This window comes from Stomoxys calcitrans, chromosome 3, assembly GCF_963082655.1.
Source record: "Stomoxys calcitrans chromosome 3, idStoCalc2.1, whole genome shotgun sequence".
NCBI lineage: Eukaryota > Metazoa > Arthropoda > Insecta > Diptera > Muscidae > Stomoxys > Stomoxys calcitrans.
The window spans coordinates 115,980,699-115,999,089 of record NC_081554.1 but is presented as its reverse complement, the minus strand read 5'-3'; the positions used below and the strand labels follow the sequence as shown (position 1 = coordinate 115,999,089).

Sequence of the window (18,391 nt, the reverse complement as noted above, 5' to 3'; positions counted from 1 at the left end):
CTTTTCACTCGGTTTATTTTATTTATAAAGGGCTTCTTACGTGCAGTTCTTCCTCTGTAACTATGCCTTTTGAGTGTATTTCGAATTGTTTGTGTAGTAACTTCCTTCCCTAAATATTCCATAGTGTTTTTACGAAGAATGGCCGCATTTGTCTTCGGAGTTTTCTGAACTTGCCGCAATAGCCAACGCACATCTCCAACTGAAAGTGCTTTTGGTCGACCAGATCTTGGTTTATTGTCAACAGTTTTCGTTTCTGTCCACTTTCTGATGATGGATTGTATAGTAGATCGTGGTCTATTTAATATTTCACTGATAGTTTTTTGAGTTAAACCATTCCTGTGGTGTTTTATTATCAAAACTTTTACCTCATCAGAAACCTCGTTTTGCTTACGACCCATTTTGACAAAAACTATATTTTCAATGAAATTAAATATTTGCTGTCAAGGGCAAAGCCTCCTTTACTAAATAAAACAGAAAAGGGGGATTCCCAAATAATATTTGAATTTGACTTTGATGATAGCACATCAATGATGAATACTTTTTTTGTTCTGTTTTTGGTGTTATTATATAAAATTGCATTTTTTTGCGCTAATTAAATTTATTTTTTGAATTTATTTTAAAACATATTACGAAAAATAAACTATTGCATAAAACTGCATTATTTGTTTACTTTAAATTTTCTTCAATTACCCAAAATAAGTGAATTTATTATCAATTTTGCTAATGATGAATACTTTTTTTGACCGCTGTATGTATATTCATTATTGACATTGATAGTCGATTTAGCCATATCAGTCATACCGTCCGACGAGAGAACAAATTTCAGATTTCCCAATTATGCATGTGGTACTCGTATATGCTCTTGTCTCTACTAAGTATGTGAGTAACAGGCCTATACCTTGTATACAATTTTTTTACCCACCACTTTATGATAAGGGTATACTAATCTATTCATTCCGTTTGTTGCACCTCGAATTATTGTTCTGCGGCCCCATAAAGTTTATATATTCTTGATCGTATTGACATTCCAAGTCGATCTGTCCGTCCGTCCTCGTCCCCTTCAGTCTGTGGAAATCACGATAGCGGTCGAAAGCGTAAAGCTGGGTATTGCAAATGAGCCATATCGGTTCAGATTAAGAAAAAGCTCCCATGTAGACCGATCTCCTGATTTGATTTCTTGAGCCCTTGTGTTTTTTTATAAATGGTCTCCTGATTTTAAATCTTAAGTCCCTAGAAGCCGCAATTGTTATACGATGGATTGAAATTTTGCATGTAGTGTTTCGTTACGGCTTCCAACAATTGTGCCAACCATGCTCTAGGTTAGGTTAGGTTGAAAAGAGGGGGTAGATATTAATCCGCCCGATGCCACTATGGACATAAACCTAAGCTAGTAATCGACTTGTTGTGCGCTCTAAAAACTAAAAAGTAACCTCGAAGAAGAATTTTAGAAGTTAAGAATTCCGTGCTACTTACAAAATCCTTAATTGCCTTCCATACCACTCCCCTAAGTTGGTTCATGTCTGGAAAGCAGAAAGTATGACCTTTGTCATACCATCCCATCTTTGTCTTCCTCGTGAACAGGCATATTTCAGTCGCCTCTGGGTTAATATTGAGATCCCTGGGTCTAGTTCAGTCATGTGCCATATGCAAGACCCTTTCGGCCTTTCTGCGTAGCTGATTCGGATCCTTCCCCCCAAGAGGTATTATAACATAGTCTGCATAGCAGACTGGTTCAAATCCCTCCTCAGTCAGCATCCGTAATAGGTCATTTATTGTGGTCACCCAAAGAAGTGGTGGTAAAATGCACCCTCGTGGCGTACCCCGTGCCAATTGTACCCTTATATTTAGGACTCGGTCCACCCGGTACTGGTTTAAGGATTGGATCAATGTGTCGGTCCACACATTATAAAACGCCCCCTCTTTGTCAATGCAAATCGCCAACGTGTATTGGCATCGAAGGATTGTTCTATTTTATGCACAACCTCGTGCAGGGCAGCCTCCACCGACCTTTGCTTGACATAAACATGTTGTTTGTATTTAAGCTGTTCGCTGGATGTCCTATTCTTTATCTTGGTATCCACTATGCGTTCCATGGTTTTGAGTAGAATCGACGTAATGCTTATTGGCCTGTAGGCCTTTGTTGTCGCATAACTTGCCTTGCCGGGCTTGGGTATAAACACCACCTTTGCCTCTTGTCAGGCTTTCGGAGTATATGCAAGTTCTAGACGCCAGATTGTCGGCCTCCTTTTGTAGTAACTTCCGGAAATATTCCATCAGGTCTGGGTGACTTAAATGGTGTGAAGCTCCTTGGCCATAAATTCCGATCTGATAAGCCTTCGATGAACTTCATTATTCCAAGATTCCGGTGTCACCGTGAGTCTCGTCGTATCCTTTGGAAAATGCGTTTTCATTAAAGCCTCAACATGTCCTCCGTTGTTTCTGCTCTCAGTCCCATGTCGTCTACTAACATCTCAGCTTGGATATGGGTTTTTGAGAGAAACTTTAATTTTGGCGGCTCATTAACGCCTCTAGTAATCTTATTGTGTTCCTTGAGCCGTGTGTAATACACGACGTTCTCTGTTAAAAAGGCTGCGGACCTCTTTCCCAATGTTGCGAATATCCCCATTCATCCAGGGTTTTTCCTTGGAGTAATTTCCTTTCCCGAAGAGGACAACTATCTTCGAAAGCCTCCACTAGTGCAGTCGTAATCTTGTTGACATTGTCGTCAATGTCTTCTATGTTTGGGCAATATTAATTATCTTGCCCAAATCTTCTTCTGAGTAGTATTCTTAATTTTGGCCATTTGGTTTCCAACGTGAGCTTATCGGATTCGGCACTGCCCGTGATATTCCAAACCTAATGTAGCGATGGTCTGAGAACGAATGCTCCATTAAGATTCTCCAATCCTGAACCTCATCGATTAGATTTTCCGAACATATTGTCTGGGATTAGGGCTATTAACATAGGGAGTGGTGTTACCAATTTTAAGTGTTATTAGGTCGTTAGTATTCAAGAATTCTGCCAGGGCTTGGCCCCGCTTATTAATGTTGGTACTACCCCACGAAATATGGTGAGAGTTCGAATCGCACCGTAGTAGTATATCGTTTCCTGTTCGTTTTGCTTTCCTCACCAACCGTTGCTGCTCCGACGTAGTTGGCGGTGCCGGAGAGTCGAAAGGCATATAAAGTGATGCCAGGTATGCTCAACCGTCTCCCTGTCTCATCACTGTTGCACCAGACGTTGACAACTCTGGGGAAAATACATAATTTAAATTTTTATGACAAATAACGCAGGTCCTCGGCCGAGTACCAGTGTTAGCATAGAATAATTGGTAGTTGATATAGTTCAGTCCAGAAACTAAATTAAGGCAATATGAGTCTTGCCCTTTATGATTTTCTCCATCAGAGCGTGAGTAGCTGCCTCGCTCTGGTGGAGGTTTATCTGGATGACCTTAATCATTGGTCTCCTTGTCTGCTCCCTGTTATTTAGGCTGTATTGAGTCTACCATCCCTGCACTGCCTGGTGTTCCAATATTAGGATCTTTACCTATACTAGTCTTCCAAATCTTGAGTAATTGGACTTCTTGGGAGTAGGTTACGGTCTCATCGTCAGCTCTCTATGCGTTTGGCGGCATTGAGTTCTCTGTTACTGCACTGGCTGTTGTTTCAGCATTAGGATCTTTATCCGTACTAGTCTTTCTAATATCGAGAAAGTCGTTGATGGTTTCGTCGTCGGGTCCTTGTTCGTTAGGCTGTGTTGGGTCTCTCGCCCCTGCACTGCCTGATTTCTTAGTATTAGGATCTTTACTTATCCTAGCCTTGCCAATATTGAGAGATTTGGTGATAATCTTGTCGTCCGCCCCCTGTCCGTTAGGCATTATTGAGTGCGCCGCCACTTCACCGCCTGAAACCTCAATATGAGGATATTTGGCTATCCTTGTGTTTCCAATCTTGAAAATGACGGCCATGGTATGCTCTAAATTGGCATAATTTCCATGTTTGCCTTATTTGGTACGTAGTTTCGGCACGGCCGAACTTAGCACGTTTTTACTTCACTCGTAGAATAAAGTTAGCTGAAAATAGCAAACTTTGTCTGCTGAATATAAGTAGTTAATTTTGCTGCTATTGTAGCAGTAGTTCAGTTATTACAGCAGTACTACTTTACTTTCCTCACCAACCGTTGCAGCTATTACAGCAGTAGTTCTGCAATTTCAGAGCGGCAGACTTACTGCTGAAGAGTCTGTTGTTTGCTGAAAATGACTGCTGCTTAACTATGAAGGGGATGTTGGAAGAAAAACTAAAATACAAATGTAAATGTGTGTCTGAATGTATACTTTCCATACAGGCTTGTTCCGGTTTTCGAAAATGCAAAAGGGAAGATTTTGTTTGCCTTATATCTATCAAACCTAGCTAAATGTATGTTGGAATGCATACTTTTATCAAATTTCTATTTAGTAAGAAGAGGAGTCGAAAACCAGAATAGGCCTAATGAATGTTTTTTCTTTGAATTTAGATATACAAGGCCATGCCAGTCATGTGCAGATAAGTAGGGAAATAACAAAAAATGAGAGCGAGCTCAGCCACATTTCGAAAGGTATACCAATGGATGGATTATGTAGCTTCTTTACAGTAATATTAATATCATCTCTTCCAACAAAATTTCTAAAAAAAATCTAAAAAATGTGTAAAGTAATCGAAACAAGTAACAAGCAAATATAAAAATAGCATAATATTTTTTTTTCAGCAGAATTTTGTACTTATAACAGCAGATTTTGTTTGCTGATTTAGCTGACTGAAATATTTGCTATTACAGCAGCTCTATGTTTGCTGTAAAAGCAATAGTGTCTGCTTTTCCATTTTCAGCAGATAAAAGCTGCTGTTTTAGCATACTATTTTGGAATAGAAAATTTGGTTGAGTGTAGTTATACCCTCCACCATAGGATGGGGGGTATACTAATTTCGTCATTCTGTTTGTAACTACTCGAAATATTCGTCTGAGACCCCATAAAGTATATATATTCTTGATCGTCGCTACATTTAATGTCGATCTAGCCATGTCTGTCCGTTGAAAGCACGCAAACTTCCGAAGGAGTAAAGCTAGCCGCTTGAAATTTTGCACAAATACTTTTTATTAGTGTAGGTCGATTGGTATTGTAAATGGGCCATAGGTCCACATTTGTATATAGCTGCCATATAAACCGATCTTGGGTCCTGACTTCTTGAGCCTCTCGAGTGCACAATTCTTATCCGATTCAATTGACGCATTGGATGACATTGAAGCATTAATCGTGGGATACCGGCCGAAATTTTGGAAAGAGTATGCCAAATTGGATTAAGCGGATGGACAATTTGAGGCGCAGTCAGGGTTAACATTTGCATGAACAAGTCTTTAAACATTAAATCGGATGGATCGTACTATAAAGATTTCATACATTTTTTTTGGATTTTATGTGCTTTTTTTTAAAAGCTTTCCAATAGCTCTTAAAAATCACCCTTTAGTATGTATGTTTGGAGGAAATGACGGGTGATAGCGGTGCTGTTATCGGCAACTACCTGAACTTATATTGCTCAAGTGCAGTTGGGTATTACTTCATATCGGGAAGGTTGTGTCAAGATATCTTAAAACTATTTTACGCGCTACAACTCAGAAAATGTATGTATGCCATATTATTTAAAAATCCTTCGGCAATTCCTTTCCGCAGTCTTTTACCAATAATCACTTCTAAATTAGTTTAGAATAACGCTTTATCTGTTTTGTGTAATCGTTTGACATAAGTACGTTTTTATTCGAAGCTATGCAATCATAATAGTTGTGTTTTATTATACCCTCCACCATAGGATGGGGGGTATACTAATTTCTTCATTCTGTTTGAAACTACTCGAAATATTCGTCTGAGAACCCATGAAGTATATATTGTATATTCTTGATCGTCGCGACATTTTATGTCGATCTAGCCATGTCCGTCCGTCTGTCTGTCGAAAGCACGCTAACTTCCGAAGGAGTAAAGCTAGCCGCATGAAATTTTGCACAAATACTTCTTATAAGTGTCGGTTGGTATTGTAAATAGGCCATATCGGTCCACGTTTTGATATAGCTGCCATATAAACCGATCTTGGGTCTTGACTTCTTGACCCTCTAGAGTGCGCAATTCTTATCCGATTGGAATTAAATTTTGCACGACGTGTTTTGGAACGATATCCAACAATTGTGCCAAGTATGGTATAAATCGGTCAATAGCCTGATATAGCTGCCATATAAACCGATCTTGGGTCTTGATTTCTTGAGTCTCTAGAGGACGCATTTCTTATCCGATTTGAATGAAATTTTTCACAACGTGTTTTCTTATGATATCCAACAATTGTGCTAAGTGTGGTTTAAATCGGTCAATAACCTGATATAGCTGCTTTATAAACCGATCTTGGGTCTTGACTTCTTAAGCTTCTAGAGGGCGCAATTCCTATTCGATTTGGATGAAATTTTGCATGACGTATTTTATTCTTACTTTCAACAACCGTGTCAAATAAGGTTCAAATCGGTAAATAATCTTATATAGCTGCCATATAAACCGATCTGGGATTTTGACTTCTTGAGCCTCTAGAGGTCGCAATTCTTATCCGGTTTGCCTGAAATTTTGTACGACGGATTCTCTCATGACCAGCAACATATGTGTTCATTATGATCTGAATCGGTCTATAGCCCGATACAGCTCCCATATAAATCGATCTCTCTATTTTACTTCTTGAGCCCCCAAAGGGAGCAATTCTTATTCGAATTGGCTGACATTTTACACAGGTCTCGAACATATAATTAAATTGTGGTCCAAACCGGACCATATCTTGATATCGCTCTAATAGCAGAGCAAATCTTTTCTTATATCCTGTTTTGCCTAAGAAGAGATGCCGGGAAAAGAACTCGACAAATGCGATTCATGGTGGAGGGTATATACGATTCGGCCCGGCCGAACTTAGCACGCTTTTACTTGTTTTAGTACTATATTGTGCAGTGCGATTCAATTCGTATGAAAATGACATCTATCCAGGACAACGAAGTTCTGGATAAATAACGAGTGCAGGCTTATGTAGAACATCTGTCGTCAGGATTGGCCCACAAAATTTTGCTAATTTTCGTTAAAAATTTTAGAAAAATTTGCACTTTTTTCCTAGCATTGCTTAGACAGGTTGGCAAATGACGTTAACACTTCATGCCAAACAAACAGACTTGCGGTGGAAACTTTTTAGCGTTTTATTTTTGCCCTTCACGGCTTATCTATCCAGTAAAAAAAAAACAAAGCATGAAAAATTAAAGCTAATATCGAAATATTTAAAAAAAAAACTTTGAATAAATGTAACCTATTGCGCAACTTATTATTCTGTTGGAACTCAAAAAACAAAATATTTCAGTTTTGATCACAGAAGTGATCAGACGTAAATGTTTCCAGGGTAAGTGGAAGTGAGTTGTTGAAAGTTTGTAATCACTTTTTCAATTCCAATATAGGAATAAAATAGATATATATAAAATGTTTGCTTAAATTCCGTAAGTGATAAAAGTACCCGGCGTCCAATGTCAAATTCTTTGCTCTTTCATTCGACCTAACTCCGCTATGGTCCGGCACCCAAGCAATGCGGATTGTGCCTTTCTCAGAGAAGGCGTTGATCTCCTTCTTGCACTCCAAAACTGTTCCTGACCTTACCGTCGTGGTTGTTATGGCCTTGATGGCCATTTTACTGTACGTAAAGATGTTCACGGAACAGTCGAAAACAAACCTCAGTTCCTGGTTCCTCAATGTAGAACTCAGGTCCAATCTGTCCTATAGCTTTGATCCATCTGTATAGCATGGTCTTCCAGATGACAATAGAAGAGTTCCGTCAATTCAAGACATTGCCTTTGGAAGCAGTGTCTCGCACTCGACCTTAGGTGTCATCTCGGGTATCCGATCGGAAACATTTTTTAATCCTGAGCTGCTCCTGTCCACAATCCATTCTCCCATCGCCTTAAGTCTAATAGTCGCAGTGGCTGAGATTCTATGTTAATGGGTCGGATATCTAGAATAGTCTCCAGTGCTCTAGTGGGTGTGGTCCTCATCGCTCGGGCTGTGCCAAGACAACATGTTCTCTGAACCTGTTGTATTATCCTAACGTTGCATTTTTTCTCCATCGCATTCCACCAAACTACTGATGCGTAAAAAGCTATTGGTCTAATCGAGCATATAGCCCGTCTACATTGGGCCTAACATCCGTGTGACTTTTCAGCACGCTCCTAAATGTGACGTGATGTGTCAAATTGGTCCACCTTTCTAGTTTAACATTGAGACCCCTAGGTCTAGGCCAGTCGTATGCAAACTGCAAGACCCTCTCGGCCCTTCTGCATAGCTGGTTCGGATCCTTACCTCTTTAAAGTATTATAACATCGTCTGTCTAGCATATGGGTTCAAACCCCTCCTCAGTCAGCATCCCTAATAAGTCATCTATGGTGGTCACCCATAGGAGTGGCGATAAAATGCCCCCTGTGGCCATTTTTTCCCTTATATTTATGTCATGGGATCCGCAATTTATCTGCCTGTTCCTTAACATATGGTTTATCTAGTTCGCCCGGTACTGGTCTAAGGATTAGGTCAAAGTGTGGGTACGCACATTGTTAAGAGCCCCCACAATGTCAATGTATACCGCCAATGTGTACGTCTTGGCATCGAAGGATTCTTCTATTTTATGCACAACCTCGTGCAGAGCTGTCTCCACCGATTTCCCTTGACGTAGGTATGAAATTTATATTTGAGCAGTTTGCTTGATGTCCTACTCTTTATCATGGTATCCACAATAAGTTCCATAACTTGCCTCGCCGGCCTTGAGTATAAATACCACTCTTGCCTTCTGCCAGGCTTTCGGAGTATATGCAAATCATAGGCACGCTGTGAAAATAGTGGCCAGATAATCGGCCTCCTTCTGTAGTAACGCCGGAAATATTCCATCAAATCCGGAAGAGTTAAATGGTTTGAAGTTATGGTTTGGTTAAATGGTCAAGGTCAAGGCTTCCTTAGCCATAAATTCCGTTATGATAAGCCTTCGATCTTAAAGGCGTATTTATGTCCGATTTTGTTAAAGTTTGGAAAAATTTGTTATATTATACTCAACCCAGTCCATATTTTAACACAGCTACCGTATAGATCGATCTACAGATTAAACATCTTAAGCGTATAAAATGCGAATATATCGAATATTGTCCATATCAGCCCAATTTTAGGTGTATGTCCCATACTAACGTAACCCTAATTTTGGGTATTTTTGCTCTGAGACCCACATTTTGCCAAGTGACTTTTTCTCCGCCTGGCGAAAGTATATTCCAATCCAAGGACGAATTTACCAACATTTTACAGTAGCCCCCATATAAGGGTACATATCACAAATCGAGATTTTCGCACCGAATTAAGCGATGTCTAGATGGAATTTAGAATAGATAGACTCCGATTCGGGGTAGGCGGTTGTTTTAATGTTTAATGGTAATGAAGATAGTTGTCCTCTTCGAGAAAGGAAATCAGCCCATGAAAACCCCTGGATGACAGGGGCGATTCGTAACATGGAGAAAGAGGTCTGCAGATTTAATAACAGAGCATGCCGTAAAAAAGCGAAAGTAAATTAAGATGTGTATTACACACTGCTCAAGGAATACATTAAGATTAACAGATCGGCAAAACCTGCCACCTGGAAGCATTTCTGCGAACAGTGGACCGGGTCTTTAGAGACTAGATAAACCATTGGTTAAGGAACAGGTAAATAAATTGCAGGTCCCATGACATAAATACAAAATGCAAATTTTGCCCATGAACATTAAGGAACAAGGGCAAACTTCTCACATATTAATGAGTGCAGTCCGATTCAAGTTTAAGCTCAATGATGAGGGATCTCTTTTTTTATAGCCGAGTCCAAACGGCGTGCCGCAGTGCGACACCTCTTTGGAGAGAAGTTTTACATGGCATAGTACCTCACAAATGTTGCCAGCATTAGGAGGGGAAAACCACCGCTGAAAATTTTTTCTGATGGTCTCGCCAGGATTCGAACCCAGGCGTTCAGCATCATAGGCGGACATGCTAACATCTGCGCTACGGTGGCCTCCATGGCATAAATATAAGGGAGTAAATGGCACAGGGCAAGCCACAGAGGGCATTTTGTCTCCAACTCTTTGGGTGGCCACCATAAATGACCTATTACGGATGCTGACTGAGGATTTGAACCCGTCTGCTATGCAGACGATGTTATAATACTTTTTGAAGGTAAGAATCTGAACTAGCAATGCAGAATGGCCGAAAGGGTCTTCCATATGACTGGGCTAGACCCAGGGGTCTCAATGGTAACCCAGAGAAGACTGAAATATGCCTGTTTACGAGGAAGACGAAGGTGGGCCAATTTGACGCGCCACGTTTTCTGAATAAAACGTCCATATCTGACAAGGTCAAATATTTAGGAGTGATAGGAAACTTAATTGGAAGTGTCACATTGAGAAGCGAACTGAGAAGACTCGCAGATGTTGCATCTACAGAAGCGTGATTAGACCAATACTTACTTACGCCTCAGTAGTTTAGTGGACTGCTATGGAAAAAAAGTGCAAACTTAGGACCATACAACAGGTTCAGAGAATATGTTGTCTGGGCATAGGCGGATCGCATAAAGAAAATTTTGCAAATTTTTGACAAATAGTCGAAAGTCTACTTTTTACAAATTCGAAGTTTGTATAAAGTCGAAAAGTTGACTTTTTGATTAAGTGTAAAGTTGTCTGTTTTGCAAAAAAAAACTATTTGCCATTTTTATAAAAGTCGACTTTTCGTCCCAACTTGGGATCCCTAAGTCCTTCGCATTTGTGAGCTGAGGTATGTCCATCTTTCTCACCAGATCTTCTTTTGCTTCCTGCCACTCTGACGTTAGAGGGCGACTCCTTACCTTTTCCAGCGACCATCTTTTTCACCCATGTACACTGAGGCGGCAGCCCTTGTCGCCTCGCAGCCTTGTACAACTTGTGATTTTTATAAGTTGTACAAAACTATTCAAATTTAGAAAATTGTATGACCTAATTTTTACGAATGAATATTCAACTTGAAGAAAATTTTCGATTTTTCGAATCGTTGAACTGAAAACAACAAAACTTTTGTCATGAGTTAATGAAAGCGTTGTCTACCAATATTTTAACTTTTGAGCAGAATTTTGGTTTAGTTAAATTCATAACCAAATTCGAGTTTATGAACTATTTTTCACTCAAGATGTGTAATTTTAGTAAATACTTGCTTTTTTGACATTTTAGGCAAAGGATAACCAAATTGTTTTAAAATTGAGTTACTTAATTGGAATAAGTTTTTTAATTATTAGTAGGAACCACTTTTCTGAGCGTTCGTAAGGGGGTCAAATTTACCCCGAGCCGCAAAGTAGTGTGCAAACAATTTCACCTCACCACTTAAAGTTTAAAAGTAGATTCGTGTTTCGACGTGAACACATGACGATGTGATGTGCGTCTTCTAAAATCTAAAACAAGTATAATCCAAATCGATTAGAACCTAGTAAAGCTGCTATGCAATCGATCTTCCTACATGGACTTATAGTTTCTACCAATAAATAGAAATCGTACAAAGATAAATTTGATCCATGGTGGAGTGCCTTTATGATGCGGTCCAGCTGAACACGCTTTTATTTGGTTTTGCCACTTTCTTACATATTATTATTGGTTATTTGAGTTCTTTAGTCAATTATAATGCTCACTAATAGCTCAAGATCACAATTAGGTGTGAAATTTGTCATATTTTGATGTTTGTGTATTTCAGTATTTGGCGTACTCCGCAGTTTGGATTGTAGCAAATATCGCCTGGATCCCGACGCTTATGCAGATGAAGCCCATACCATTAGCGAACGGGACGGCTCGCTCTTTGTGGCGGCCACAAGGAAACACTATACCAACAATCAGTATTGTGTCGAAAAGATACGCAATGCGACATGGGCAGACCAAAAGGTAAATGACTTCCACTCGCAATTAGAAATGTAGCAATCGAAAATATGTCGTTTTGATACGAGTAAAATTCTTACATTAGTTGTACACATTTCTTTGCTTCGATACGAAAGTTGTCGGGAATGACCGGATACGCTTCAAGCTCTACACCATTGGTCTACTGATTTCCTGTTCGTTCTATGCGGCAACATTGGTGGTGTACTTATCGATATCACGGCTGAGAAATCTGCCAGGAAAAATATTGATTTGTCTTGTCAGTAGTCTTTTTACGGCTTATCTAGGAATAGCGTTGGGTCAGTTAATGCCAACTCCAAACGAAACCATTTGCTTTGCATCAGGTAAGTCGATATATTGAATAAGTTGTACATACATAAGTGGTTCAAGAAGCTCGAATAAGCAAAATGTGACTTATTTTGAAACTCATCATTTCATGTAATAACTGGGTTTCCCCTAATGAAAAAAAAAACCAAAACCCGTATTTCAATACATTAAAGTACACAAAATATCTTAGCTTCTCGACAGAAAAAGATAAATCATTATTATCTATACATACATATATTGAAATATAATAAAAATAAAAAATTATTTATGATATTTTAGGTAAGGTTTATGTGGCAGTCTGCCATCAGACTCACTTAGACGTTTTCGTCCATTGTGATACCACAGGAACAGGATAAGCAAGATGACTTCTAGTTCCTACCGTTGAATCATCTAGTTCGCTTTAAAAAGCCCAACCCTTTGCGAATGCTCGTATCCGCCTAAATCAGAAAAGTTGTCAAAGGAATGCCAGTGCGGGACACACACTCAGTAGATGTCCTCGTCCTCGACGTCTTCAAAGCATCTCCAGAAGTCGTTACTTACAATTCATGTTTAGTGATAAGACAGGGACCTGTCGTTACGGACACAATGACTGAGAGCGACAGCAAAGCGGTAGACTTCCGCAAGTCTGGATTGGGCCACATAATTTTGGAATGTTCACAACCCACCCGGCTCTGAAGAATAAGCTATAATTTCGTTAAAGACATACCAACAGATTCCAGTTCCAGCGGAATGTGTAAGGTAGTTCCTAGTCTCGCAAGCTCGCCTGCTCTACAATTTCCTGGGTTATCTCTGCGCCCCTGCACCCAGAACAAATCAATTTTGAATTGTTCAGCCATCTCGTTGAGATATATGTGACAGTCGAATTTAGAAATATGTTCCCGAGACATTTAGTGGCTGACTGGGTGTCTGAGAAACTATTTCTTCCAATCGTCGGCACTGCATTATATCTTAGCCAATCAATCCCTTCCTTAATTGCAACGATCTCCGCTTGTCAGTGACCAGTCCTAGTTCTTCAGAGTATACCTGTGGTCGCATTAATTTTTGTAGCCACAATATCCAGAGGCATTAAGTGTAGCATTAAATTCAGTACAGCAGATGATGTCGTCCTCAGAGCGGCTGTTATGCACAAACAAGCCATACTTTGGGTCCGGTTGAGTATTGAACAGTTGGTGAACTTTTGAAAAGCTGTCCACCAGACTACAACACCATAAAGCATTATAGGTTTGACAACTGCAGACAGTCTACAGCTTGTAATTCAACCGGCGATACATCATCAGGGCCATTAGTGATAACCTCTTTTGGCACCACGATGTGCGATGGAGAGCTTTCTTGAAAATGTATGTCAACGGGTCGGTCCAGTGTTTCTTTATGTATCCTACAGTAATTGGTTTCGAGGCTAGGATCTTCCTTAGCCTAGATGCCTCAGACGTATCCTTCACAGAGTTGCAATGTTCCATCCAGGATTTGTTCTGAGCTTTTCTCAGCTCGCCCTTGAATTTTCTTAGCTCAGCCTTATAGACGTCCCAATCGATTGGTGCCCTTATGGCTTTTGCTCTGTTGAAGAGTTTTCTGCAGTCTTTCCTTAGACCAACCAGTTCTGGGGTGAACCTTAGCGGTGGCTGTTTGCCCTTGGCTTAGCACTAGGACATGCTGACACAAACGAGCCATTCAGTGCCTTTGTGATCTGCTTGACCATAATGTCTATATCCTCCGCAATTTCCACTTTCTTTTCTGTTCAAGAGGGGATAGTCGCCCCTTCCGCCCTTCTTCTGTGGTCATCCAACATATCCTTCCGCTTAGATCTTCCTGCCTTTTCCTAGTAATAAAGTTCGGTTTATTCTCTTTATTACAAATCGCCAGGTCGCAAAAAAATCGATACGCAACTCACACCTAATGTCGATATCCGAACTTTCCCATTTCTGGTGATGTGCATTAGCATCACTTCCCACAATGAGGCTCTTTTTCCCTAGAGAAGCGGTTTCAAGGAGCAACTTAAGGCTTAAAGGAGACAAATCTGAATCGTGTGAGGACTTGTTATTTTCAATGCTGGCTACTACTGAATCCCCAGTGCCAAGCGGCGGAAGATGAAAAAAAATTGGGTTTAGGCACGAAATTCAATAAATTTTTTAATTGAAACTACCTCAAACACGAAAGTGATAATATCAAACACCGTTTTCAAAACAGGTAATTAAAAAAAATGTTAAGTAAAAATCTTTGAAAGAGTTAATTAATTTTTTTGTTGGTCCTATTGAAGTTTGTTCGTCAAAAATTTGTTCTCTAAAGCTTGGGGAAGTTATTTTGACAAACCTCTTAAGGTAGAATCAAATTTTTTTGGGTATCTCAATCACATTTTTAACTAAAATCAAACTTCATCAGCCTCTAGAGGAAGCAATAATTATCCGATTTGGATAATAATTTAACATATAAAAATACATATTGTACTTTGTATATACTGTCAGAGCACCACTCTTAATGCCGTTCCCATTAACCTATATTTGGAAATAGCAGTCATACAACTATAGATCGATCTCTGCAGAAGGCGAGAGGACGCGAGGAAGAGAACAGAATACAATATCATTAATTTGGATCTTATATCTTTGAAGAGTTGTTTGTCGGATGTGAACATTCGCAAGTTAATAGGCTTTTTAAAGCCAGCCAGCCCTCCTCACTGGTAGCAATCACAATGGACTAAAATGTCAGATGACATAATGCCACTGAAACTTAGCCTAGGTTTATTTATCAAATGTGTTTTAAAATGTTTCTTGTGCTTATTGAACAAACTAATTTTTCAATGGGGCATCTGAGTCACTAAACCTTAAAAACTATTATTCTCAAGTTATAATATCTGTTTTAGGTTTTTTCATATATTTTTGCCTGATGGCCGCTTTCTCCTGGATGAATGTTACCTGTTTTGATATTTGGCAGACTTTTGGGTAAGATAATATGTAACATAACACTGTATCACAAGTGGAATTATTGGGTGGGTTAAAAAAGAAAAATACAAAATGATTGCCAAAATCGTAATATGAATTTAAAAATTTTGCTACCAAAAACCATGGGTATAAAATTTAAATGATAACTAATAGATTTTCTACGCCCAAACGAAGCAACTGAAGCTACGATACTTTGTGAATGGGAAGAGTCAATGTACATTTTCGAAGTGCACTAAAATGCCCTTACAATGATATTAAATAAAATTTCATCGACAAATGTATCTTAAAAATCTTACGTTCGTCTTCTTTTTTCGGTATTTTTTTATACCCACCACCGAAGAAGGGGGGTATATTCATTTTGTCATTCCGTTAGCAACACATCGAAATATCCATTTCCGACCCTATAAAGTATATATATTCTTGATCAGCGTGAAAATCTAAGACGATCTAGACATGTCCGTCCGTCTGTCCGTCTGTCTGTTGAAACCACGCTACAGTCTTCAAAAATAGAGATATTGAGCTGAAACTTAGCACAGATTATTTTTTTTACCATAAGCAGGTTAAGTTCGAAGATGGGCTATATCGGACTATATCTTGATATAGCCCCCATACAGACCGATCCGCTGATTTAGGGTCTTAGGCCCATAAAAGCCACATTTATTACCCGATTTTGCTGAAATTTGGAACAGTGGGTAATGTTAGGCCCTTCGACGTCCTTTGTCAATTTGGCTCAGATCGGTCCAGCTGCCATATAGCCCGATCCCTCGATCTAAGGTTTTGGGGTCATAAAAGGCGCGTTTATTGTCCGATGACGCCGAAATTTGGGACGGTGAGTTGTGTTAGGCCCTTCGACATCCTTTTCAAGTTTGACCCAGATCCGTCCAGATCCGCCATATAGACCGATATCTTGATTTATAATCTTGATCCCATAAAAGTCGCATTTATAATACGATTTCACTGAAATATTACACAGTGACTTATGCTAAGCATTTCGACATCCGTGTACTACATGGTCCAAATCGGTTTATTTTTATATATAGCTACTTAAAAGACCAATATTTTGTTATACACAATTGAACAATGAATTGTACTTATTAGTATTTGGTCCAAATCGGAACATATTTCGATATAGCTGCTATGGAGCATAAATTCAATAAATTTTTTCATTGAAACTACCTCAAACACGAAAGTGATAATATCAAACACCGTTTTCAAAACAGGTAATTAAAAAAAATGTTAAGTAAAAATCTTTGAAAGAGTTAATTAATTTTTTTATTGGTCCTATTGAAGTTTGTTCGTCAAAAATTTGTTCTCTTAAACTTGGGGAAGTTATTTTGACAAACCTCTTAAGGTAGAATCAAATTTTTTTGGGTATCTCAATCACATTTTTAACTAAAATCAAACTTCATCAGCCTCTAGAGGAAGCAATAATTATCCGATTTGGATAATAATTTAACATATAAAAATACATATTGTACTTTGTATATACTGTCAGAGCACCACTCTTAATGCCGTTCCCATTAACCTATATTTGGAAATAGCAGTCATACAACTATAGACCGATCTCTGCAGAAGGCGAGAGGACGCGAGGAAGAGAACAGAATACAATATCATTAATTTGGATCTTATATCTTTGAAGAGTTGTTTGTCGGATGTGAACATTCGCAAGTTAAGTGTAGCATTAAATTCAGTGCAGCAGATGATGTCGTCCTCAGAGCGGTTGTTATGCACAAACAAGCCTTACTTTGGGTCCGGTTGAGTATTGAACAGTTGGTGAACTTTTGAAAAGCTGTCCACCAGACTACAACACCATAAAGCATTATAGGTTTGACAACTGCAGACAGTCTACAGCTTGTAATTCAACCGGCGATACATCATCAGGGCCATTAGTGATAACCTCTTTTGGCACCACGTTGTGGGATGGAGAGCTTTCTTGGAAATGTATGTCAACGGGTCGGTCCAGTGTTTCTTTATGTATCCTACAGTAATTGGTTTCGAGGCTAGGATCTTCCTTAGCCTAGATGCCTCAGACGTATCCTTCACAGAGTTGCAGAATTCCATCCAGGATTTGTTCTGAGCTTTTCTCAGCTCGCCCTTGAATTTTTTTAGCTCAGCCTTATAGACGTCCCAATCGATTGGTGCCCTTATGGCTTTTGCTCTGTTGAAGAGTTTTCTGCAGTCTTTCCTTAGACCAACCAGTTCTGGGGTGAACCTTAGCGCTAGGACCACTAGGACATGCTGACACAAACGAGCCATTCGGTGCCCACGATCTAAGGTTTTGGGGTCATAAAAGGCGCGTTTATTGTCCGATGACGCCGAAATTTGGGACGGTGAGTTGTGTTAGGCCCTTCGACATCCTTTTCAAGTTTGACCCAGATCCGTCCAGATCCGCCATATAGACCGATATCTTGATTTATAGTCTTGATCCCATAAAAGTCGCATTTATAATACGATTTCACTGAAATATTACACAGTGACTTATGCTAAGCATTTCGACATCCGTGTACTACATGGTCCAAATCGGTTTATTTTTATATATAGCTACTTAAAAGACCAATATTTTGTTATACACAATTGAACAATGAATTGTACTTATTAGTATTTGGTCCAAATCGGAACATATTTCGATATAGCTGCTATGGAGCATAAATTCAATAAATTTTTTAATTGAAACTACCTCAAACACGAAAGTGATAATATCAAACACCGTTTTCAAAACAGGTAATTAAAAAAAATGTTAAGTAAAAATCTTTGAAAGAGTTAATTAATTTTTTTATTGGTCCTATTGAAGTTTGTTCGTCAAAAATTTGTTCTCTTAAACTTGGGGAAGTTATTTTGACAAACCTCTTAAGGTAGAATCAAATTTTTTAGGGTATCTCAATCACATTTTTAACTAAAATCAAACTTCATCAGCCTCTAGAGGAAGCAATAATTATCCGATTTGGATAATAATTTAACATATAAAAATACATATTGTACTTTTTATATACTGTCAGAGCACCACTCTTAATGCCGTTCCCATTAACCTACATTTGGAAATAGCAGTCATACAACTATAGACCGATCTCTGCAGAAGGCGAGAGGACGCGAGGAAGAGAACAGAATACAATATCATTAATTTGGATCTTATATCTTTGAAGAGTTGTTTGTCGGAT

The 18,391-nt window shown here is 39.0% G+C and overlaps 1 protein-coding gene across 1 annotated transcript in view; it reads left to right on the top strand.

Moving 5' to 3' along the window:
- Nucleotides 1-18,391, top strand: part of LOC106088594 (G-protein coupled receptor Mth2) — a 93,234-nt gene that overhangs the window by 35,514 nt on the left and 39,329 nt on the right. Inside the window, exons 2-4 of the mRNA XM_013254185.2 lie at nucleotides 11,801-11,985; nucleotides 12,065-12,320; nucleotides 15,158-15,236. Coding sequence (XP_013109639.2) covers nucleotides 11,801-11,985; nucleotides 12,065-12,320; nucleotides 15,158-15,236 — 520 coding nt within the window. The remainder of the gene's footprint in view (nucleotides 1-11,800; nucleotides 11,986-12,064; nucleotides 12,321-15,157; nucleotides 15,237-18,391) is intronic.